The 23,723-nt window shown below is 38.5% G+C and overlaps 1 protein-coding gene across 3 annotated transcripts; it reads right to left on the bottom strand.

The window, feature by feature from the left end:
- Positions 1 to 5,801: 5,801 nt before the first annotated feature.
- On the bottom strand, positions 5,802 to 23,349 carry cntf (ciliary neurotrophic factor). Of its 3 annotated transcripts, none has more exons than XM_088342831.1 (5): positions 23,082 to 23,349; positions 22,791 to 23,000; positions 14,830 to 15,129; positions 12,229 to 12,404; positions 5,802 to 6,553 (listed from the first exon to the last, which is right to left on the bottom strand). In XM_088342831.1, exons 2-4 carry the CDS (start codon positions 22,908 to 22,910, stop codon positions 12,249 to 12,251), a joined length of 576 nt encoding a protein of 191 aa, XP_088198957.1. In that variant the 5' UTR covers positions 22,911 to 23,000; positions 23,082 to 23,349; the 3' UTR covers positions 5,802 to 6,553; positions 12,229 to 12,248. The 3 variants fall into 3 exon arrangements, with proteins under 3 accessions (XP_088198957.1, XP_088198956.1, XP_088198958.1); XM_088342830.1 differs by having other exon boundaries at positions 5,802 to 6,558; positions 23,082 to 23,348; XM_088342832.1 differs by lacking the exon at positions 23,082 to 23,349 and having other exon boundaries at positions 5,802 to 6,558; positions 22,791 to 23,071.
- Positions 23,350 to 23,723: the final 374 nt, after the last annotated feature.

The raw sequence follows: 23,723 nt of genomic DNA, 5'->3' as shown, positions 1-23,723 counted from the left end.
TTCCCCCTATGTTCCTGCACGGAGTCTGCGCTCGGAAAATGCCGGTCTACTTGTGACTCCGAGAGCCAAGAAGTCTGCAGGCTCGAGAGCGTTCTCCATCCGGGCCCCGGTGTTATGGAACGCCCTGCCTCTGGAGATAAGATCTGCAACCTCAACGGAAGTTTTTAAATCGAGGCTTAAGACACACTTCTATTCCAAAGCTTATGATTGATGCCCACCTCATATACCGTATTGTCCTGTCTTTTTCCGAATGCCTGCCTGGCTGATACGAAGGAGAAGGATGATTTGGGATGGGTCAGCGGACCAGCGTCTGACCTGCAGCATGTCAACCCCTGCATTTACCAGCTGGCAGAGACGGGAGGCAGCGTCGTGGCCGTCATAGACTTTCTGGACTGGTTTGCAGGCTGGGGGCGTCGTTGATGTCATGCACTTTCCGGACATTTTCAACATCTTACCTAATGTTTACTATTATGTGTACAGTAATGCTAATTGTAATTCACCCTGGTCAATCCTGGAAGGGGGATTACCACATGTGAGGTCCTTTCTCAAGGTTTCTCTTTTCTCCTCACACTGAGGTTTTTGAGTTTTTCCTTGCCCGCATGCTGGTTTAAGATCAGGTGATTGTGTAATTTTGTAATTGTAATCCTGTGCAGTCCTTTGAGACATTTTTGTGATTAAGGGCTATATAAATAAATTTGACTTGACTTGACTTCATTACATTAGTAGTAATAGCTAACTTGAATAAAATATGTCCCCCGTATTACTGTTCCCCCTGTTACTGCTATGCACTGTAACAGCAGAAAACGACAGGGTCGAAGTGAGATTTCATTTTGTTAGTTTTTTTTACACATGTATTGGAATTTATCATCAAACTATCATGTAAAATATAATTTTCAGTATACTTAAAATATTTTGAATTCGTATGCATGTATTTGTCAGGGAATTGCACCATAGTTTGCAGCGGCGCTACAGGGCATGCCGTGATGCTGACCCTGAGAGAAGACAAGCTTTTCTAAAAGAGAGAGACGTAGAGAAATGACAGAGGTGGAAAGAAAAAAAGAAAGTGGCAGATCTCAGTAAAAGAGGAAAGAAATAACAGAAAAAGAAACGGACATTTGGCCTATTGGATGTATTAAGTAGGTAAAATAAAATATACGGAATGATATCCTGTGCTAGACCAATACATTTCTCTTACAGTTTCTAAGTTCCTCTTTCAGATAAAATGTTATAAACATTAAATGTTTTACAATTTTTGACTGAAAGTTACCATGCTGAATGAAATAGCACATAATAGGAAGAATGACCCGTATATTATAAACAATCTTCAAAAAATATTCAAATCGGCAGAAAAGACAAAAATTATGCATAAATTCATTTTTATAACTGTCATAGTAAGTATTCGAAATGTATCTTGATCATTTGTGACTCATCCATCCATCCATTATCTGCACTGCTTATCCTCAGTAGGGTCGCGGGGGGTGCTGGAGCCCATCCCTGCTGTCAGTCACATCTAAGGACAATTTGGACCGGCCAATTAACCTGACATGCATGTTTTTGGATTGTGGGAGGAAACCGGAGTGCCCGGAGCAAACCCACGCAAGCACAGAGAGAACATGCAAGTTCCGCACAGGAGGGCTGGTAGCTGGATTTGAACCCAACTGTGCCGCGGACGCGCTAACCATTGCGTGTCCGCCCCAATTTGTAACCCAAACACAATTTATTCGGCAGATTAACACTTAAGATGTGCTTAAATGTACAGTAGACCCTCGGAATACAGCGTCCCAGGCTTATGTTGTTTCTCTTTTCCCCTCTTTTTGTTCTTTTGTTTCTGTTTTCTTTTCTCTATCCTTTTTCCCATTTTTTTCTGGCTTGTTTCTGTTTTCGTCTTAATTTTACACATGTTTCGTTCTTTTTCCCCCTTTACTTTTTTCTTCTTTCCTTTTTCCTTTTTTGTTTAGTCCTTTTCATTATTACTATTATTATTTATTATTATTCATTATTTTCATATTTGTCTCCCTTTTTTCTTCTTTCTTTTCTCTCCTTTTCTTCTTTCCTTATTCCTTTTATTTCTTCGCGAAAGGCTTAGCAAAAATGTTTGCATCCTTCCTTGAGAAAAAATGATTGCAGAACACCAAACAGTGACTGACATCCAGTGGTCGAATATTACACACTGTACCTTTAAATCAGGGGTCGGGAACCTTTTTGACTCAAAGAGCCATTAAAGCAAAATATGTTAATCTTATTTTGGGAAAGAGCCACACCAAATAATGTGAGAGAAATTTACTAAATTGCTAAACCCGCGCCCCAGACAAAAGCTTAGTCTTCAGCACATTTATTTTTGATGATTTGATAAAAATTATGAAAAGAAAATAATGCCATAGCCCGTGTCCCAAAATCAACAAACATACCACTTTAAACTTGTCTATTTCTTGCAATTACTCAAGATCGGTTAAACTCATTTTGACCCTTTTTTCCAACATATTGGTTTCAAAACCAGATGCAAGCATTTTTTTTGTAAAAAGGTCACAACATTCTGAGAACAGGGAGCCTGATGTGCTTACTTTTGGCGCAGAAGGAGTAGGGCGAGAGATGGGACGGAGTGCTTGCACTTTTTGCATAGCTCCACCCATCCCTCCCACTCACCCAATCAAATAACTAAGTTCTCTTCCGGTGTTTTCGCATATTTACAATTTGTTCCATGGTTTCATCAAAAAGTATCCGAACACTGAAAACAGATTATATAGTGAGCTTTTATATAAAGGATTCTTTAGCGTCGTACAGCCAAAACGAGTTTTATTTTGTGTGGCACCTTGGCTGTAAATCGTAGTGAAAACGTGCCCTATATATTCTGAAAAGTACTGCTTTTAGTATCAGCTTTGGTTTGGCTTTGCGTGTGTCAGGATTAATGGCTCAAGTTTTGAACGAAATGGAGAAAATTTGCATGCAATTAAATTTGTCTCTGAGCCATAGGTACTCATTGAAAGAGCCATAGGTTCCCGACCCCTGCTTTATATCCTCAATTAAGCGTTCATGCTTAGAGCATGCTTGTAATATGCTTTGTACATTTTATAATGATATTTAATGATACACATGTATATTACATATACTATTTTGTTATTTTGTTCTTTTTATCTGGGTTGCCGGGGGTTAAAAGCTGATTACCATAGAATTGTATCCCCCGCTGTACAGCAGATTCAATTTGGAACCTCAAAATGGATTAATGCCGTATACCGAGGGGCTACTATATTTCTGATTGGATAGTTTTGCATTTGCCGTCCTCTGGTGGGAGAAGTGAAATCATGCAAATTACTAAGGGAATGTGTAGTTTTGTTTTTCATTTGTTTGTAAACATTGTGACTTATCCGGTGGGCGGGGCTTAGCCTGGAGACAAAAGAGTACTTGTGCTGGTCAGAAGTCAGAGGAAAAAGCTGTTGTTGCTGCTATTTGGGTGATAAAATGTTGTCGTGTTGTGTGTTTGTTGGTCAGAAACGGAGAAAAACCTTAGTGATCGTAAACTGTTTTAGGAACCCATCTGACACTCCTGATTAAAGAAAACGAAGAAAATTGTGGTTAAATACAGTAAGGCGAAAAGATTGGACCAATGCACTCATCAAAAATGCTTGGGTTTGCAGCGCACACTTCATATCAGGTAAGATAAATGAAACGTTTATGATTGTTGCTATAGAGTCCAAAATACTTATTATATCAGCAAAGTATCTTGTTATTTTCTTAGCATAAGCTAACGTGTAGCCTAAATGCAATTAGAAGATGCTTCTCCTAAAAAAACAATACATGAAAATTAAATGTAAATGACTATTAAATGACTTAGATTGTGTGCCTAATGTCTGAGCAGCCACATGCAGTGTTTACAAAGCTAACGCTGGCATTTAGGCTTCATGCTAAAAGTTAGATGAATTTTAGAAAAAAACAAGACATTTTGCCGATATGATTAGTAATATTGACTCGATAGAACAATCATATGAATATGACTAATATGAAGTGTGCGCTGCAAACCCAAACAGATTAGTGCCTCTGTCCAATCTTTTGACTTTTATGCATTTAACCACAACTCACTTCTTTTTCTTTGATCAGGATTGTACGCTGGGAGCCTGTAAAACAGGGGTCTCAAACTCCCTGCCAATTGCGACCCGTGAGATGGTAGTTTGGGGCCTTATAAAGAAAGTTTTAGATTGTGTATAATTAAAAGCCTCCTCGTACTAAAATTAAATAATTATTCATTTAAAAATATATTTAGGGATAGTAATATATTATTTAGAAAATAGGCAAAAATACATGAACATACAAACATGCATGTTTTGAAATACTCGTAGGTCATAAAATATTATTTTATTTTACATAAAATGAGCCAATTTTCTGCCATACTGCTGCTAAAGCTACCCTTAAAAACATCCACGTTTGTTTATTTATTTATTTAATTATCCTTTTTTTCCTTTTTCTATTATTCTTTTATTTCCCTTTCTTTTTTCTTGTTATCATTTCATCCTTTCTTTTTGTGTGAAAGGCTGGGGGGAGTAATGGGAAGAAAATGGTGCTTTTTGGTCAAATTGAGTCTAGTATGTGTTCTTCCTTGTGCTTTGTAGCGCTTGTACTACACAATACAGCGACATCTCGCGGTCAAATAATACGCAATTTTCCTTTCATGTAAAAGAAGCACAAAATATATTAAAAAATATAATTTATTTCTTGAGTAAAACTTTAAAATAACCCATTAAATTTAAATACAATATAAAAGGTCTGTCACATGGAATGAAATTAGAGCAAAATCACCTTGTTATTAATTTGTTTTTATTTATGTTGTGTCTATCATTTTGTAAATTATTTTAAAAATCTTCCCACCTTTAAATTTAACTGTGACTAAATAATGAATACTAAAGGAGGCACGTGTCTTATAAAGTAAAAATGTAGGTTTAAAGAACACTAATTATTCAATGTAATGACACAAAGTAGCCACTAAAAAGCGCTGACACTCAGATTTACTAGTGGTCTTTTTACGTCGTTCCACGATGCTAATAGATTAATGATTTAAAGCAGGGGTGGGCAACTGTTTGGAGTAGAGGACTGCATTGGGTTAAAAGAATTTGGCCAAGGAGCCGCTCCTGGACACCTATCAAATTTTTCTCATTTTTGAATGAATATTCATGCAGACATCGATATGTTGTATTTCTTTATATCTTTTTAAATAGATTTGCTTCATCAAATTGATTTTGAAACGCTCATAGTTAAGGCAAAGTAATATATTAGGTCCCTCTTTGAAGCACTTAATGTAACATTTAATTTTGTAGTATTATTGCAGTTGTATTTTTTAGAATTTTGGAAAAATTTCTCCAGTTGAATTTTTCTAGAAATTGTGTAGCTCTGTAGATTTCCATAGTAATTATTTGTAGGATACCAGTAATATTTCTGTAGTGTTACTGTAGTTTTATTTTTGTGATATTTTGTAGTCTTTCTGCATCAGCACCTTTGTGGTATTTTGAGTAATATTTTTGTAGCATTTCCATATAATATTTTTGGCAGCATCTGTAGTATTTTTATAGTATTGCTCTAGTTGTATTTTTGTAGCATTTTTCTCGTAACATTTCTGTAGTAGTATTTTTGTCGTATTTCCATAGTATTTTTTTCTTTTCATAATATAAGCAAAATAATGCATTGTGCCCCTGTTTTTAAGCACTAAATCTTTAGTTTTGTTGTCATTTTGTAATATTTTTGTTGTATTTCTGTAGTAACATTTTTGTTGTAGACACAAAAAGGGACAACGGGGACAAAGTTGGCCCACAAAAAAATAAATTTTTATCCGTAACACTTTATTTACTATTGTCATGAGATTTTGACAATTTTTTGTCTGGCGGGACGGATAAAAAAGCCTGATATGCCGCATGTGGCCCTCGGGCCGTAGTTTGCCCACGCCTGAATTAAAGCTAGGATTCTACACTGGTTCCAATACAGGCCCGTTGTAAACTACTGTATGTGTTTAACATGTGCCCCTGGACACAGAAAGAAAAAAAAACACAAGAGTAAGAAGGGATTTTTCTTAGTCAAGTTGCATTAAATAATGAAATAATGAAATAAGGATAGATTTAGACTAAGTAATTATATAAATATTTTTACCGACGGTTTTAAGATGAGGAAATCTGACTAACAGCTAATGTAGGAAACTTTAGAATAAAAACAACGTAGTAAAGATCCATATAAGGTCCATACATACATTTTTCCAAGCATTTACCTTGTTTTTTTTTGTTGTTGTGGTTTTTAATTCTAAAAAGTGCAACTAAAGTAGTGGCCAAATAGTTCTTAAACAAAATTTAAAAAAAAACCTTTAAAAGATCATTTAAAAAAAGAAAGAAAAAAAATACTGTAGACCTAAAAATATATTGCAGAGAATGTCACCTTTTTACCCGCCACTGTCTGTCTCTGACCTAGAGTGGCACTGCAGCCTCAGCACTAAAACCCTGCCAAGAAAAAATCTGGAGGCTCGAAGGCGTTCTCCCTCCTGGCCCCAGTGAGGTGGAATGCTCTGCCTTCTGAGCTAAAACTGCTGCGCTGCAAAAAAAAAGTATATTGTGAGGGTTTTTTCCTTATTTACATCTTTTTTTCCTTTCTGCAAAATACAGAAAAATAATACTTCATTTTAATCCATTGAGTAAAACAAGATAAGAGATTTATACCCTTCTTTCTTCTAAAATAGTGAAATATGTTTTCAACTTTTTTTCTTAATTTTTTTTTCTTTTTTCTTAAACTAAAAATAAAACGCCACTCAAAAGTAGCAGCATTTGTGAGATGGCCGTTTTTTATTTTCTACTAAGAAAAATGTATATTTTTTAATAGTAATAAAAAATCACGTTCTTGTTAAGTTGGCATACAACTACACTGCTTCTCAGTATTATTTTTTCTTTTTATACCAAACTGAATTTCTGAAATAGATTAAAACAAATTTAACTTAAAAGATGTTAAGGGCACAGCCTTTTAATCCAGTGCGTCTCATAGACCGGAAATTACAGTAAATAAAATTAAAAAAGCATCATGACAATGAAATGCAGTGACTATTTAAAGTATGAATTATCAAATTTTCCTGACTAAAAGTCACACCTAAGAAGTAACAAAATTACCAGATAGTTTGCATTCTTGCTGAGTTGCCAGATAAAAGGGCTCATTTTGCATAAATGGTAAAATGGTAAATGGATGGCATTTTTATAGCTCTTCAACCAGTCACTGAAGACATCCCAAAACGCTTTACAATACACTGCAAACTTTACCCATTTACACACACACACACACACACACACACACACACACACACACACACACACACACACACACACACACACACACACACACACACACACACACACACACACACACACACACACACACACACACACACACACACACACACACACACACACACACACACACACACACACACACACACACACACACACACACACACACACTCTCTCTCACATCGATAGCGGAGTCAGCATTGCAAAGCGCCCATTAAGGATTCATTGTCTCGCCTAAGAACATTTTTACCTTTAACTCTGGGAAGCTGGGAATAAAACCTGCAACCTATTGGTTTCAAGAGCTACTGCTACTTGGTTCCTGCTTTATATAGCGCTTTAACCAGTCACTGAGGACCTTTACAATGCCCTACGACACTTTACCTGTTCACAAACGCACTCACGCTCACAATAGCTGATTCAGCCATGCGAGGGATCTACCAGCAATTTGAGAGGCTTTAGGGGTTCAGTGTCTTCGACATTTAATTTGGAGAAGCCAGGTATCGAACCCCTTAACTACCCAACTACCTATTTAACTACATACCTTACTTACCTAATGCAAGCCTTACTACGTAGCTTATCTATGTAGCCTTTCTACCTAACCCCATTTACCTAACCTACCCGCATACATTATTTTTTCAAATGATAACAATTAGTATTCCAGGGTCAAGTTTTTTTTCACTTTAGGTCTCTCTAGTGGTCATGTTTTTCAAACACAAGCAGGTGCTTAGTAGGTTTGTTCCTTTGGGTACTATTTCTGTGTTATCTGCTTCATTTATGGTTTCGCACTTACCACACATTCGTACAAATCCTTCCAGAACGCCTCTCTCTCCTCAGCACTTCTTTCTGAACCAGGTCCATATGCACATCATCCATACTTCTACACCGTGCTTTAATCGCAACAACATCAATCTCAAAGATCTCTCTTTCCACTCCACCAGTTTTTCCTTTGCTTTACTACCCACAAGCACAGGCACTCTTCTCTAGCATGTCCACCCATAACTCCCGACCTTCTACCATACATACCTCCAAGCTGTAATTCACCCTTTCCTTTCATCTTTGTGTCACACAAGGCTAACAACCTTCTTTTTAGTCATCATCCGTCCAATCTCCTCTTTTCTTCCACTCGGTCGCTTTACTTCCATGTACTACAGTTATCTCGGATCATTATTTAGTTACATTTGAGGTGCTAGCTAAATGTAGTACCAAAAAAACTGAAGGATTCAATGGACGCAATATAAGCACGGGCACAGTTTCTGAGCTCTCCGATATTCTTCCAGGAGCAGTTGCGTCCTTTCCTTCCTACATAGGCTCCATCAAATCACTCATAAATGAATTTAATGCTACCCTGGCTAGTGCCCTGGACTCAGTAGCGCCCCTCCGGCTTAAATCACAACCTAAAAGACGCACGCCTTGGTTTAATGATGAAACTAGATCCCTTAAAAGAGAATGCAGGAAATCTGAAAGAAAATGGCGCGCTACCAAGCTTGAGGTTTTCCATCAAATCTGGTGTGATAGTTTGTTGAAGTATAAAGCGGCCCTTGCCTCTGCAAAATCAGCCTACCTTTCGAAGGTGATTGCGTCACAAAAGAACAATCCCAAAGTCCTTTTCGACACTGTAGCATCGCTTACAAGGCAACAGATAGCTCCACTCATTCTGCCCACGACATAATGGTCTTCTTTACTAAGAAGATCCAAAGCATACAGGAAGAAATCGCTAAAGACAGTATTAATTCAACACATACTAAAGCACTGAAATCTATAGATGCATGACATGGTGGCTGTCCAGGGATTTTGTCCCGTTTTAGTGAACTGTCACTCGATAATCTTAAACAGATGGTGAATACGGCCAAACAGACGACTTGCCAGTTCGACCCGCTTCCAGGTTCACTTATTAAAGGTCTCTCTTTCATACGAATATAATGTTACTCATGTCTTGCTCTTGCACATGTCGACTGCACTACGTTTAATGCTCAAATTGCACAATGTCTGACCATTTCCTGTTTCATGCTGACTATTTTTGCACTATGATGACTTTGCACCAAATGCAATATTGCACAACCGTTACGATACCGACGTTATCACGACAACCCTGTATGTAACATCCCACATGCCGACATTTCTTGTGTAAATACCATGTAAACTATAACTATAGCCTTATCCCCCTTGTCTTATAACATTATCTTCTCTGTTCCTTTATCTTCTTGCTCATACCTCACTATGAATGTGTAAAACTGGAGTGTCATGCCCAATTTCGTTGTCACAATATGTTAGCCCATTTGTAACAATGACAATAAAGGTATATTCTATTCTATTCTATTTGGCGTTCTTGCGCCTTCAGTTCTAAATATTTTAAACATATCACTCTCCTCAGGTGTAGTTCCAGCGGCTTTTAAGTCCGCCGTCATTAAACCCACACTGAAACGACCCAACCTTGATCCAGAAAACTTATGTAATTATAGACCTGTGTCAAACCTACCGTTTCTTTCTAAAATACTTGGAAAAGTAGTGGCACAGCAGCTGAATGATTTAATGTCCGAGAACTATCTCTTTGAATCAATGCAATCAGGATTCAGGGCTAACCACTCTACTGAGACAGCTCTGATTAAGGTAACCGATGATCTCCTACGGGCAATGGACTCTGGCGCATCATCACTTTTGCTGCTGCTGGACCTTAGTGCTGCATTTGACACAGTGGACCATAATATCTTGCTAGAACGGTTGGAAAAATGGATTGGTCTCTTAGGAAACGTCCTCTTATGGTTCAGGTCCTACCTCTCAGATAGGACACACTGCATTAAATATGGCTAATTGACATCTGAGCCCTTTAGTGTTACCTGTGGTGTTACGCAGGGTTCAGTGCTTGGCCCCCTTCTCTTCAGCATTTATATGCTTCCACTAGGTGATATTATTCGCAAGTATAATATCAGTTTTCATTGCTACGCAGATGACACTCAACTCTATCTCCCGATGGAGGAATCTGCCACACTAAACTGTGGAAATTTGGAGGCCTGCCTCACCGAGATAAAAGAGTGGATGTCACTCAATTTCCTGCGTCTTAACTCTGAAAAGACTGAAATGTTAGTTATTGGTCCATCTAAGTCCCGTGACCTATTCTCTAAAACCGCTGTGAACATCGACAATTGCCACATCACAAAGAGGGACTCACTTAAAAATTTAGGTGTCATATTTGACCCCGATCTGTCCTTTCAAACACATGTGAAGAAAATTACTAGAACCGCTTTCTTCCATCTCGGTAACATTGCTAAAATTCGTCCTATACTTTCTCAGTCGAATGCGGAAATCATAATTCACGCGTTTGTTACCTCCCGTCTCGATTACTGTAATGCACTACTTTCCGGTCTTCCGATGACCAGACTCAAGAGTCTTCAGCTGGTACAAAATGCTGCAGCGAGGCTTTTAACTAGGACAAAAAAGTCCAATCACATCACCCCAATTTTGGCTAACCTGCATTGGCTCCCTGTTAGCCTAAGATGCGATTTTAAGGTTCTCCTATTACTATACAAAGTCATACATGGACTTTCCCCCTCATATCTTTCAGATCTGATTTCCCCCTATGTCCCGGCCCGAAGCCTTTGTTCCGAGAGCGCCGGTCTCCTGGTGATCTCAAGAGCCAAGAAGTGTTCCGCTGGAATGCTCTTCCCTCTGAGATCCGATCTGCTGCCTCAGTTGACATGTTTAAGTCTAAGCTTAAAACTCACTTCTACTCTATAGCATATGAATAACCTACACTTCTTATATGTAATAACTTGTGAAGCCCTTTGAGACTATTTGTGATTAAGGGCTATACAAATAAAAATGACTTGACTTGACTTCCACATCCTCTCACCTCTGACGCTAAACTAGGGTTCTGCGAGACCTAGTAAGTGATGGAGTTTTGGCAAACCACAATTGTTACTGTTTGAGTTTTAAAAGTGCCGACCAATCAGAGGCAAGTTTTAATAATAGCACAAGCCAATAAACGTGATTCAAAGTTTGCAGGCACCACACTATGCCATACCCACTGTGTGAGCTCATTGAGTGTCATGGCGAACTCTGTAAACATAGTCAACAAACAAGAAGGAAACTAAGCTTGCACCAAAGAAGGGCGGTACATCACTTGTTTGGACCCATTTTGGTTTTGACGAAGCGGACGTGGAACCGAAGAAAACACCCGTTGCAGAATTAGCTTTCGCGTAGTCGTTGTGTCCAGAGGAAACACAAGTAATTTGTACCAGCACCATAAAAATTATCACGGCATGTAAAAAGGATTACAAGTTAAAGACTATAATCTACAAGTGGACTGAGATGTAAACAAACAGCCATCAAAGCGGCATTTGCGTCTTTTACGCCGTACAAAAAAAAAGTTCACAAGGCACAAAGAAATAACCAATGCTGTGACTAGCTAAAAATGTCTAATAGTGTCCAACCCCAAAACTGCATTATCGATTAGGGGTAACAGTTTTTATTTATGCAAGTTAATAAGTGAAATGGTATAATATGAGTAATAAATAGTTGTAGCAGTAGTGTTAATAAGTTAGCAGAAACGGTGGGTTTGAATTAATACTTGAATACATTACTTGTACTGATGAATATGCTGCAGTAGTACATGGTAAATTTTATATTACACTCATTGCAGACATGTTGGTTGGGGAGGGGGGGAGGGGGGAGAGCTATGAATACACTGGGGAGCCAACAGGGCGCCAGCCTGCAAAAGTTTGGGAACCATTGATGTATACAGTAATATAATAGAATAAAATAAAATACAAAATAATGATATATTATAATATAATAGAGTATTATTTTACCAAGTCTAATCATACAAATACATTTTACAAAACTAATTTTTGAGGCAAGTGAAATGTTTTTTCGAGTACAATTTTCTTGATCTTTTGGCAGATAATTTTGCTGATGGTGTCCAAACATCATTTACCGTTTTCCAGTACGAAGTTATCAGCGAGAGATTCTGTTGCTCCTGCGGCGAGCGTTCCTGACTTTTTCTTTGGGGAGCACTTGCAAAACAGCAACAGCTGCATTGGCCCAGTAGTCCACTTCTACAAAGACCCGGAGCAGCCACAACTTCAACTCGAAAAGACTTGGACTGTCCGGCTGGGAACCAGAACACATTTTAAGAATAAAGGGAGAAATAAATAAAATACCTGCAAGGGTATGCAATAGAAATAAAGTACACAGAATACCACATAAATATATGACATGTATGCCATTTATGTCATCTATTTATGCATTTTGTCATTCATTCACTATGGTATTTATTATTTAGTGTCATTTGTCACAACAAAAGGTTATTAAAATGACAGGGCGGGTCAAATTGGTTTAGCTTTTCACCTATAGGTTGATCAACCGATTTATCACTACTGATCAACCAATAGTTGAAAAGCACAGGCAACTGGGCAGTCTCCTTATTTTAATAAGATATAGTTGGGACAAAACACATGACAAAATTTATAACAAAATACGCAATAAAATACATGAACAAATACACAACAAAATAAATAGCAAAATGAATAGATGACAGTATACATGATAACATTTGCAAACAAAACACACACAAAAAAGCAATGAACAACACAAAAAATAGAAGACAAAATGCACAACTAAATAAATTTAAAAAAATACAGGACAAAATAAATGAAAAAAATACACAACAAAATACATGCCAAAATATACAACAAAATATTTACAATAATAATAGATGATGAAATACATGACAAAATAGATGAAAAATAAATGACAAAATAAACGACAAAAAAACACAAAAATACACAACAAAATTGATGACGAAATACACTCTTTCACTTTTGTAATGTTGCAAAAATGTGTCCAGTGCTGTCTAAATCAGATGATATATTAGAATTCATGGCTTTATTACTTCTCAGCTTAATTACTGTAATGTATTGCTTCCTGGTATCCCATGTATAGGATCAAACATTTGCAGCTGATTCAAATTGGGGCAGTGAGACCTATGACTGAAAAAAGAAAGTTTGACCATAGCACTCCAATATTCGCTAAGTTGCACTGGCTCCAGTTCTTCTAAAGATGTGACTTTAAGCTCTTTTACATAGGTAATATGTACAATTGTCCATATAAAATACCTGCAAGGGTATGCAAATGCCAAAGGGCGGCAGTAGCACAGGAGGTAGAGCGCTCGTCTTGGGATCAGGGGATCCCAGTTCGAATTCCCGGCTTGTCCGTGTTACATGTCGAAGTGTCCTTGGGTAAGACACTGAACCCCTAACACCCTCAATAAGCAGGTTAGCGCCTTGCATGGCAACAAGGCCGCTATTGGGAAATGTGGAGCACATTGTAAAGCGCTTTGGGAAGTCATTGACTTGAAAAGCGCTATATAAATGCAGATCATTTCATTTTACTAACTAATGTTTGCATAGACTTCCCCCCTCTATTATCTCCGATTTGATTTTCCAGTATATTTCTGAACAGAGCCTCCGCTCAGAAAATGCTGGTCTACTTGTGACCCCATGAACCAAGAAGAAATCTGCAGGCTCGAGGGCGTTCCTCATTCTGGCCCCAGTGAGGTGCCTTCTGAGGGAAGATCTGCAACCTCTGTAGCAGTTTTTAAATTTAAACTTAGTTTATGATTGATGCCCACCTCATACTTTTCTCTTCCTGTCTTTTCAGGCTGCCTGGTTAGTGGCGAAATGAGGGAGAACGACAAACCAGGATGAGTCAGCGGCCCAGCACCTGCACCTGAAGCATCTGCATCAACCAGCTGGCTGATATGGGAAGCTGCGTTATTGCAGTCATGGACTTTTTGGACAATTGTACATATTACCTATGTATTTTATTGATCTTGACTAGGATTTTTATATGTCTAGCCAATGCATTATCTATTGCAGCCTGGTCATTCTGGAGGGGGATTACCACTTGTGTGGCCCCTTCTCAAGGTTTTTTTATTTTACCCATGTTGAGGTTTTTGAGTTTTTCCTTGCCTGCATGTCGGTTTCAAATCAGGGGATGTCATTGTGGCCTATGCAGTCCTTTGAGAATTTTGTGTGACAAAATACATGACAAAAAAACAACTAAAATACAAATTAGATGACAAAAAAATGACAAAATACATGACAAAATAAATAACAAACTAAAAGACAATTTGGACAACAAAAAGAGACATACACGACAAATTACACGAAAAAATAGCCAACAAAATAAACAACAAAGAGTACACTAAGAACTACACAATAAAATAAATGAAAAAATAGACAACAAAATATACAGTAAAAGGAATAACAAATTACACAACAAAATAAAGGAAATATATAAGACACATATAAACACACGACAACATATATGGCAAAATACATGATAAAATAAAAACTGAAATAAATAATAGACAAAATAAATGAATGATTTGCATTTATATTAAATATTTAGGTATGTCATGATTAATTCATGTTCATTCATATGGCATACATTTGTAGCTATTCCTTTTTACATACTTTATGTCAAAACTGTTCCTCCATAGTCATCCAAATTAAGCATTTCCATAGCGACCTACCTCTTCACTCAAACTCAAACTTGTCACCGGTACTGGTGTGTTTTTGACAAGTTCTCGGGTGAGGTTGGCCAGGAAGGAGATTCTTTCTTTCACCATTATCCTCAAAGTATCGTACTCGCCGCTACTGCCTCCCAATTCTTCGTCTTCTCGTGCGGCGGCCCGATCCATCAGAACTCGGCACTGGAGCAGGCCGGCGTGGAGGCGCCACAGTCTATCAGGCACCTCAAATTGTGGGGAAGGGGGCGGGACGGACACCAGACGTCCTGCCACCGCATCAGCACAGAGGCTCTCACGCTTACTCTGTTTTTTGGGAAAAGAAGAAAATGTTATCAAAGTTGGTTTTATTGACTGCATTTACATAGTGTTTTAAACACTCACTGAAGGTCTGCCGAAGCGCTTTACAATATACTGCACACACAGACTAATAGCTGAGTCAGCCAATCTCAACGCCTACCTGCATATTGAGGGCCTTTAGGGGTTCAGTGTCTTTGGAAAAGCCGGGTATCGAACCCCTTATCTACCCAACTACCTACTTAACTACATAGCTTACTTACCTAATGTACAGTAACTAACCGGTCTACCAACCTAACCTTACTACGTAGCCTATCTACCTAACCTACCTGAATAAATTATTTTTTCAAATGATTACAATTAGGATTCCAGGGTCAAGTTTATTTTGCACTTTAGGTCTCTCTAGTGGTCATGTTTTTCCAGCACAAGCAGGTGCTTAGTAGGTTTCTGCCTTTGGGTACTATTTGAGTGGTATCTGCTTCATTTATGGTTTAAAACTATTCACTGTATATAAAGGTTCAATAATGCTGGAATCAAACCTGCAACATCTTTGGTCCCAAGACGACCACTCTACCAAGTGAGCTACTGCGACAGCGTACAGAGAACGATTACAAAGGTTGTTACCCCAACTGGAACTGCTGAGCAGGAGCTGTTGAAAGGTAGGCTTGCGGGGGAAACTAATGGAGGGTCTTGGGTTGAATGTAATCTTCCGAATCTTTTAGAGCAGGTGTGGAGTGCCACTTTCAAATTTCCTTGTAAATCAGTGTGCCACACCAAGATTAATGACCCGCACAATTATTTTTTTATATCCAACAGAGCTGTAATTTTACACCAAAAACCCATTTGAAAGGAGCTGCCGCACTAACAGGTAAGTGTCCATCCGCATTCAACATGAATATACCGTAAATTCCGGACTATAAGCCGCTACTTTTTTCCCAAATGTTCAGCCCTGCGGCTTATTCAGTGAACAAATACATCAACAAACTAAAAAATGAATGTGAGCAACATGTGGAAAGGCCTGTAGACATCCATGACTTCAACCATTCTTCATCAACAATGAACTACAATCAAAAAAGAAGTGATATGGACAGCTACCATACCATTCATCAATAAAATCTTATTTCAGAAACTATCAAAACTTGAAACACACACACATTAGGACTTTTTATTCAGGAGTTAGCGGGGGGTTGGGGGTTGCTGCTTCTGGGCGGCATTTTACCTGCCAAAATCTGACTCCCCTGCGAATATGGACCCTGTTTGAGATATAGACTTGTGACTTCTAGGGTAACCTTCTGTGACATAAATATGTCAGCACAATGATTTTGAAGAGCTTCAGAACAATTCTCATAACATTACTATTATCAATAATAATAATAGTAGTAAAAAAACAAACTAGATTCAGTAACACATCACAAAGTGGAGGTATTCCTCTGTAGTTGGATCCCAAAGCCAAAAAAACATAATAGGTTTAAAGTGCATTTTACCTTGCAAACAGTATAGGCAGGGAAGTCCGATTTTAAATGAAAAAAAAAAAAAGATTTATTTACACCGCGGGATCCAATGCAACCAGGGTTTCATTCACAATAAAATACATTACATATGGTTATTATAGTACATCAAATAAAGGCTATTTGTGTACAATTAGTTGTGATCGTGGATATCATAGCGTACATTGATTTGTCTCCGGTGTTTTCTTCCGCGTTAACAAACGCATTTTGTAGAATAAGATCACGCTTTATTGTTTTAATAAATGCGTTTTATAGACTACGATCGCTTAATTGTTTAATTGTTTACGGCTTAAATCACGACCTAGAAGACGCACGCCTTGGTTTACTGATGAAACTAAATCCTCAAGACTACGTGAGCAGCCATGTAGCACGCACGTTGAAGAAGGGTGGCGGTGTCGCGCTTTTTTCTGAAAAAACGCTCAAATTTACTTCTCGTACCTTTAATAATTACAAGGCGTTCGAGGCTCTTGTCATGCGGTCCTCTCTATTGTCAATTTATGTACCGTAATTTCCGCACTATAAGGCGCACCATGTTATAAGGCGCACCTTCAATGAATGATATATTTTAAAACTTTTGCCATACATAAGACGCACCCCATTATAAGGTGCTATAAGTGCATGCTGGTTTAAGATCAGGTAATTGTGCAATTTTGTAATTGCAATCCTGTGCAGTCCTTCGAGACATTTTTGTGATTAAGGGCTATTTACGGTATATAAATGTGACTTGACTTGACTACAGTAGAGGATGTAGTTTCGTTAACCTCGATAACCTCTAGATCAGGGGTCGGGAACCTTTTTGACTCAAAGAGCCATAAAAGCAAAATATATTAATTTTATTTTGGGAAAGAGACATATATTATGAGACAAATTTACTATAATGCTAAACACGCACCCCAGACAAAAACGTCTTCAGCACATTTATTTTTGATGATTTGATAAAAATTATGAAAAGAGAATAATGCCAGAGCCCGTGTCCTAAAATCAACAAACATACCAATTTAAACTTGTGTCTTTCTTGCAATTACTCAAGATCGGTTAAACTCACTTTGACCCTTTTTTTTCATACATATTGGTTTCAAAACCAGATGTAAGCAGTTATTTTGTAAAAACGTCACAACATTCTGCAAAAAGGGAGCCTGATGTGCTTATCTATGGTGCAGACGGCGTAGGGCGAGAGATGGGAGGGAGTGCTTGCACTTTTTGCATAGCTCCACCCATCCCTCCCACTCACCCAATCAAAAAACTTTAAATTCTCTTCCAGTGTTTTGGCGTATTTACAGTGTGTTCTGTGGATTCATCATAAGGTATCTGAACACTGAAGACAGATTATATAGTGAGGTTTTATATAACGGATTCTTTAGCGATGTACAGCCAGAACGAGTTTTTTTTTTTTTCGTGTGACACCTTGACTGTAAATTGTAGTGAAAAACGTGCCCTATATATTCTGCCAAGCACTATTCCGAGATCAGCTTTGGTGTGGCTTTGTGTGTACCTGAACAGGATTAGTAGCTTACGTTTTGGACGAGATGGAGAAAATTAGCATGCAATCAAATTTGTCTCCGAGCCACAGGTACTCATAGAAAGAGCCATATATGGCTCGCGAGCCATAGGTTCCCGACCCCTGCTCTAGATGGTGCCGCGCTAAAGGGAATGTCAACAAAACAGTCAAAAATGTCAGTCAAACTTTATTGATAACAAACAAGCTTTCCACAACTCCATTCACTCCCAAAATAAATAAACAGCCGTTTTATTATTTTCTCTGAGGTAAAGCATTTTTGTGACACATCTTTAACATCTTTGAACAACATCAAGGCATATCATTTTACTTTTCTTCCATTTAGTCAACACACAAAAAAACCCGTCAGATACTGGTATTTTAAATGAAACGTTAGTGCAATCGCAATAAAGTGACACTCATAATGTGCAAAAACAACAAGTGCAAAACAATAACAATAAAGCAATAACATAATAACTGTAACATGTAAAACGTAAACACACAAAAGAAAAACAAAGATCACTCTATAAGCTCCTCATCGACGAATCCCTCGAATTCTTCTTCTGCAGTGTTCGAATTGACCATCTCAGTGAATGGACCATCCAACACGTCCGGTGTTATGCCGAGAAATGCATCCCTGCCGAGATTTGCATCCCCTCGCTACTACAACCACTTTTACCTCGTTTTATCTCACTTTTATATCACTTTTCGGGAATGTAATGGCGAACATACAACCAAAACCTCTTCGTCTTGCATTTGTTGGGAATGTAATACAATTTAAACCATTCCGTCTTTGTATTTGTTGTGAATATAATCGAACGGTAATGCACACCGTATACAAATCACTTTTGAGCAGGTAACGTGTTCATTTTGCCTTTTTCAAATCGCTCGTATTTAAACTGTAATGCACTCTGCCATAAAGCTTATTTCAGCATAATGAGCTTTACGGTAGAGAGCATAACAGTCCTCAAAAATGATTTATATACGGTGTACATTACTGTTCGATTACATTTTTTGTCTGAATTAGTAACCTATGCAGACAAAATTATAATTATGGGGGACTTTAACATTCATATGAACTCCCCACTCAGTTCACTTACTGTTGCGTTTCGGTCTCTAATTGATACATTTGGTTTTAATCAACTGGTTGATTTGCCAACTCATAAAGATGGAAACACGCTAGATTTGGTTCTGACTCGAGGAGTTTCAACCTCAAACATGACGGTGTTACCGTGTACTACCGTTATCTCTGATCATTATTTAGTTACATTTGAGGCGCTAGCTAAATGTAGTACTAAAAAAGCTGAAGGATTTAGCGGACGCAATATAAGCACTGGCACAGTTTCTGAGCTCTCCAATCTTCTTTCAGGAGCAGTTGCGTCCTTTCCTTCATACATAGGCTCTATCGACTTACTCGTGAATGAGTTTAATGCTACCCTGGCTAGTGTCCTGTATTCAGTAGCGCCCATACGGCTTAAATCACGACCTAGAAGACGCACGCCTTGGTTTACTGATGAAACTAGATCCCTTAAACAAGAATGCAGGAAATCTGAAAGAAAATGGCGCGCTACCAAGCTTGAGGTTTTCCATCAAACCTGGTGTGACAGCTTGTTAAAGTATAAAGTGGCCCTTGCCTCTGCAAAATCAACCTACCTTTCGAAAGTGATTGCGTCACAAAAGAACAATCTCAAAGTCCTTTTCGACACTGTAGTATCGCTTACAAGGCAACAGATTATCCCAGATAGTTCAGCCCATGACTTAATGGTCTTCTTTAACAAGAAGATTGCATACAGGAAGAAATTGCTAAAGACAGTATTAATACAACACATACTAAAGGGCTGAAATCTATAGATGCACGGCATGGTGGCTGTCCAAGGAATTTGTCCCGATTTAGTGAACTGTCACTCGATAATCTTAAACAGGTGGTGAATACGGCCAATTCTACAACTTGCCTGTTCGACCCGCTTCCAGGTTCGCTTATTAAAGGTCTTTTTGGGGTCCTTGGACCTTCAGTTCTAAATTTTATAAATATATCACTCTCCTCAGGTGTAGTTCTAGCGTCTTTTAAGTCCGCTGTTATTAAACCTACACTGAAACGACCCAACCTTGATCCAGAAAGCTTATGTAATTATAGACCTGTGTCAAACCTACCGTTTCCTTCTAAAGTACTTGAAAAAGTAGTGGCACAGCTGAATGATTTCATATCCGAGAACAATCTTTTTGAATCAATGCAATCAGGATTCAGGGCTAACAACTTCACTGAGACAGCTCTGATTAAGGTAACCAATGATCTCTTACTGGCAATGGACTCTGGCGCTTCATCACTTTTGCTTCTGCTGGACCTTAGTGCTGATATTATTCGCAAGTAGAATATCAGTTTCCACTGCTACGCAAATGACACTTAACTATATCTTCCGTTGGAGGAATCTGCCACACTAAATTGTGGAAATTTGGAGGCTTGCCTCACTGAGATAAAAGAGTGGGTGTCACTCAATTTCTTGCGTCTTAACTCTGAAATGACCGAAATGTTAGTTATTGGTCCATCTAAAAGCCGTGACTTATTCTCAAAAACTGCTGTGAACATTGACAAATGTCACATCACACAGAGTGACTCAGTTAAAAATTTAGGTGTCATATTTGACCACGATCTGTCCTTTCCAACACATGTGAAGAAAATTACTAGAACTGCTTTCTTCCATCTTCGCAACATTGCTAAAATTCGTCTCAGTCGGATGTGGAGATTATAATTCACGCGTTTGTTACCTCCCGTCTCGATTACTGTAATGCACTACTCTCCGGTCTCCCGAAGCCCAGAATCAAGAGTCTTCAGCTGGTACAAAATGCTGCAGCGAGGCTTTTAACTAGGACAAGAAAGTCCCATCACACCACGCTGATTTTGGCTAACCTGCATTGGCTCCCTGTTAGCCTAAGATGTGATTTCAAGGTTCTCTTAGTATTATACAAAATCATACATGGACTTGCTCCCTCATATCTTTCAGATCTGATTTCCCCCCATGTTCCGGTCCGAAGCCTTCGTTCTGAAAATCTAAGCTTAAAACTCACTTCTACTCTATAGCATATGAATAACCTATACTTTGTGTGAACAATATCTCTGTACAATTTGTGATTGCAACATCCTTTGCTGTCTGGTAATCCTGGAAAGGGGATGGCACATGTGCGGTCCCTTCTCAAGGTTTCTTCATTTTCCTCATGTTGAGGTTTTTGAGTTTTTTCTTGCTCTCATGTTGGTTCCAGATCAGGGGATGGTGTAATAATAGTCTGAAAAAATAGTCTGTGTAATAACCCGTGAAGCCCTTTGAGACTCTTTGTGATTAAGGGCTGTACAAATAAAAATGACTTGACTTGACTTTTTTTTATCTCTCCATAACATGCTTCCATGTCACGTCTTCATCCAACAGAATACTCTCATCTACTTAAAGTGGAGGGTTGATGATGAGTTTGTGACAGTTTGAAATGTGCCAAGCACTCATCTTTTGTGCCTGCATTATTTGTACTCACAAGTAGTACCAAAAGCCAGAAACCTACTAAGCACCTGCTTGTACTTACAAAACATGACCACTGAAGATGCCCCAAGTGCAAATAAATTCAACAGAACCTTGAATCGCATTAATTATAATTCGAAAAAATAATTTCGGTAGGTTAGGTAGATTAGGTAAATGGGTTAGATTAGTAGATCAGATAAGTAGGTAGGTTAAGTTAATTAGGTAGGTAGGTACGCAGGTAAGGTAGGTAGTTAGGTAGGCAGGGAAGGTAGTTGGGTTAGGTAGGTTAAGTAGTTTAGGTAGGCAAGTAGGTAGTTGTGTGGGTAGGTGGATAGGTTGTTAAGTTGGTAGGTAGGTTATGTTAGGTATATTAGGTAGGTAGTAATGTTATGTAGTTAGGTATGGTAGGTAAGAAAATATACATCAAATAAAACATTTTCTCACTCCATACATACATAAAGCTGAGAGCTACGTTTATATTACAGATTAGCGTGAAGGGCTACCTGTTCGATTCTAAGTCAACAACTTATGTTATTACTTGGTTTTCAATAATTAGAAGTAGGGTTAGTCAGCCAATAAAACATCGGCCTTGTATTAGAACACTGAGTGGTTTAAAATATGGGCGAATTCCGAAAGGAATTTGGGCAGATTTAATCATGCATTGAAAGACACTAATCGTGTCAATGATTTCTTATGCCGGTTACGAAACGCCATACTAGAAAAAAAAAAATCACAATTTTAAGAACTGTTTATTTTTTTATTTACCTGGTTCATGAGCTTTATTTTGGTGAACACCTGTCTAGATTGATTAACATGTACTATTTAGTCCTGATAAAGGTGGGACGGTATTTCGGTGTTATTTAGAGGGTCCTGAACTCAATTCCAGCTATCCACACTAACTGTGTGGATTTTCCATGTAAAAAAATATTATTTTGTAGATAAATACACAACAAATTATTTGCCACTCTGTATAAAACTTTCACCATACCAAGGAGAGAATCAACCCCAATTCTGCAGTGGGTTTCAAATGTTGTCCTGACAACACGCACAAACACGCTAAACGTGGGAAAGTCTGGCGATTATTTTCCACTCAGGCGTTAACGACCTCACCCACGCACACGCGACGACAGAATATAGGGAAAACAGAGTTTACATTTCACTCACAAAAAGTTCGATGAGTTTGGCGATCTCCAGACGCAAAAGTTCGGCGATGGCCGCAGCTCGGGCTACCGTCGTTCTGCTTTGCTCGGCGGCTCCAGTGGTGCCGCTTCGCCGCTCTGCCATCGGAACTTTGGATCAAGTTAGGCCCAGTACGAAGCTCCAGATCACCCTGGTAACCAAGTCCTGGTCATTCCCAATGGGACTTTGTCAAAACTTCAATGAGAAAAGCAATTTAATTATCGGAAGGGGAGCAGGTTTCCGACTCGAGGGCTCGGTGTGGTGAGCAGGACTTACGGCAACTCTCCCTCCGCCCATTCCCGGAGGAACTTGATGCCGGTGTGGTGTTGTGCCCAATTCCGACTCCCGAACAGAATCCCCCCCCCTCGCGTGAACGCGCATTCTGCTGCGCTTCCAACAAAAGCGATCGTATTCTAAATAAAACGCTTATTAAAACAATAAAGCGAGCTAATTATAACAATTGAGGGATCTTAGTCTATATAACGCGTTTATTTAAACATTAAAGCGCGATCGTATTCTACAAAATGCGTTTGTTGACGCGGATGAAAAAGTCACCAACGTCAATGTACGCTTCCGACAAAAGCGATCGTATTCTGTATAATACGCTTTTTTTTAAAATAAAGCGAGCTAATTATAACAATTGGGAGATCCTAGTCTATATAACGCGTTTATTTAAACAATAAAGTGCGATCGTATTCTACAAAATACGTTTGTTAACGCGGATGAAAAAGTCACCAACGTCAATGTACGCTATGATTTCCGCGATCACAACTAATTGTACACAAATAGCCTTTATTTGATGTACTATAATAGCCTCATGTAATGTATTTTTTATTGTGAATGAAACCCTGGTTGCATTGGATCCCGCGGTGTAAACAAACTGTTGTTCGCGCTTTGATGTTTAAATAAACGCGTTAT

The sequence above is a fragment of the Urocampus carinirostris genome, chromosome 8 (assembly GCF_059441175.1).
Source record: "Urocampus carinirostris isolate Australia breed hairy pipefish chromosome 8, RoL_Ucar_1.0, whole genome shotgun sequence".
NCBI classification, from domain to species: Eukaryota; Metazoa; Chordata; class Actinopteri; order Syngnathiformes; family Syngnathidae; genus Urocampus; species Urocampus carinirostris.
This window is presented reverse-complemented; position numbering and strand designations above follow the sequence as displayed.

What these genes read in the sequence shown, in the direction of transcription:
- cntf (XM_088342831.1), bottom strand. Translation starts at nt 22,910, where the DNA reads ATGGCAGAGCGGCGAAGCGGCACCACTGGAGCCGCCGAGCAAAGCAGA. An exon ending in CCAAACTCATCGAACTTTTT is followed by an intron (nt 15,130 to 22,790) that starts GTGAGTGAAATG and finishes CCCAAAAAACAG; the next exon opens with AGTAAGCGTGAGAGCCTCTG. An exon ending in GTTTGAGTTTGAGTGAAGAG is followed by an intron (nt 12,405 to 14,829) that starts GTAGGTCGCTAT and finishes TCTGGTTCCCAG; the next exon opens with CCGGACAGTCCAAGTCTTTT.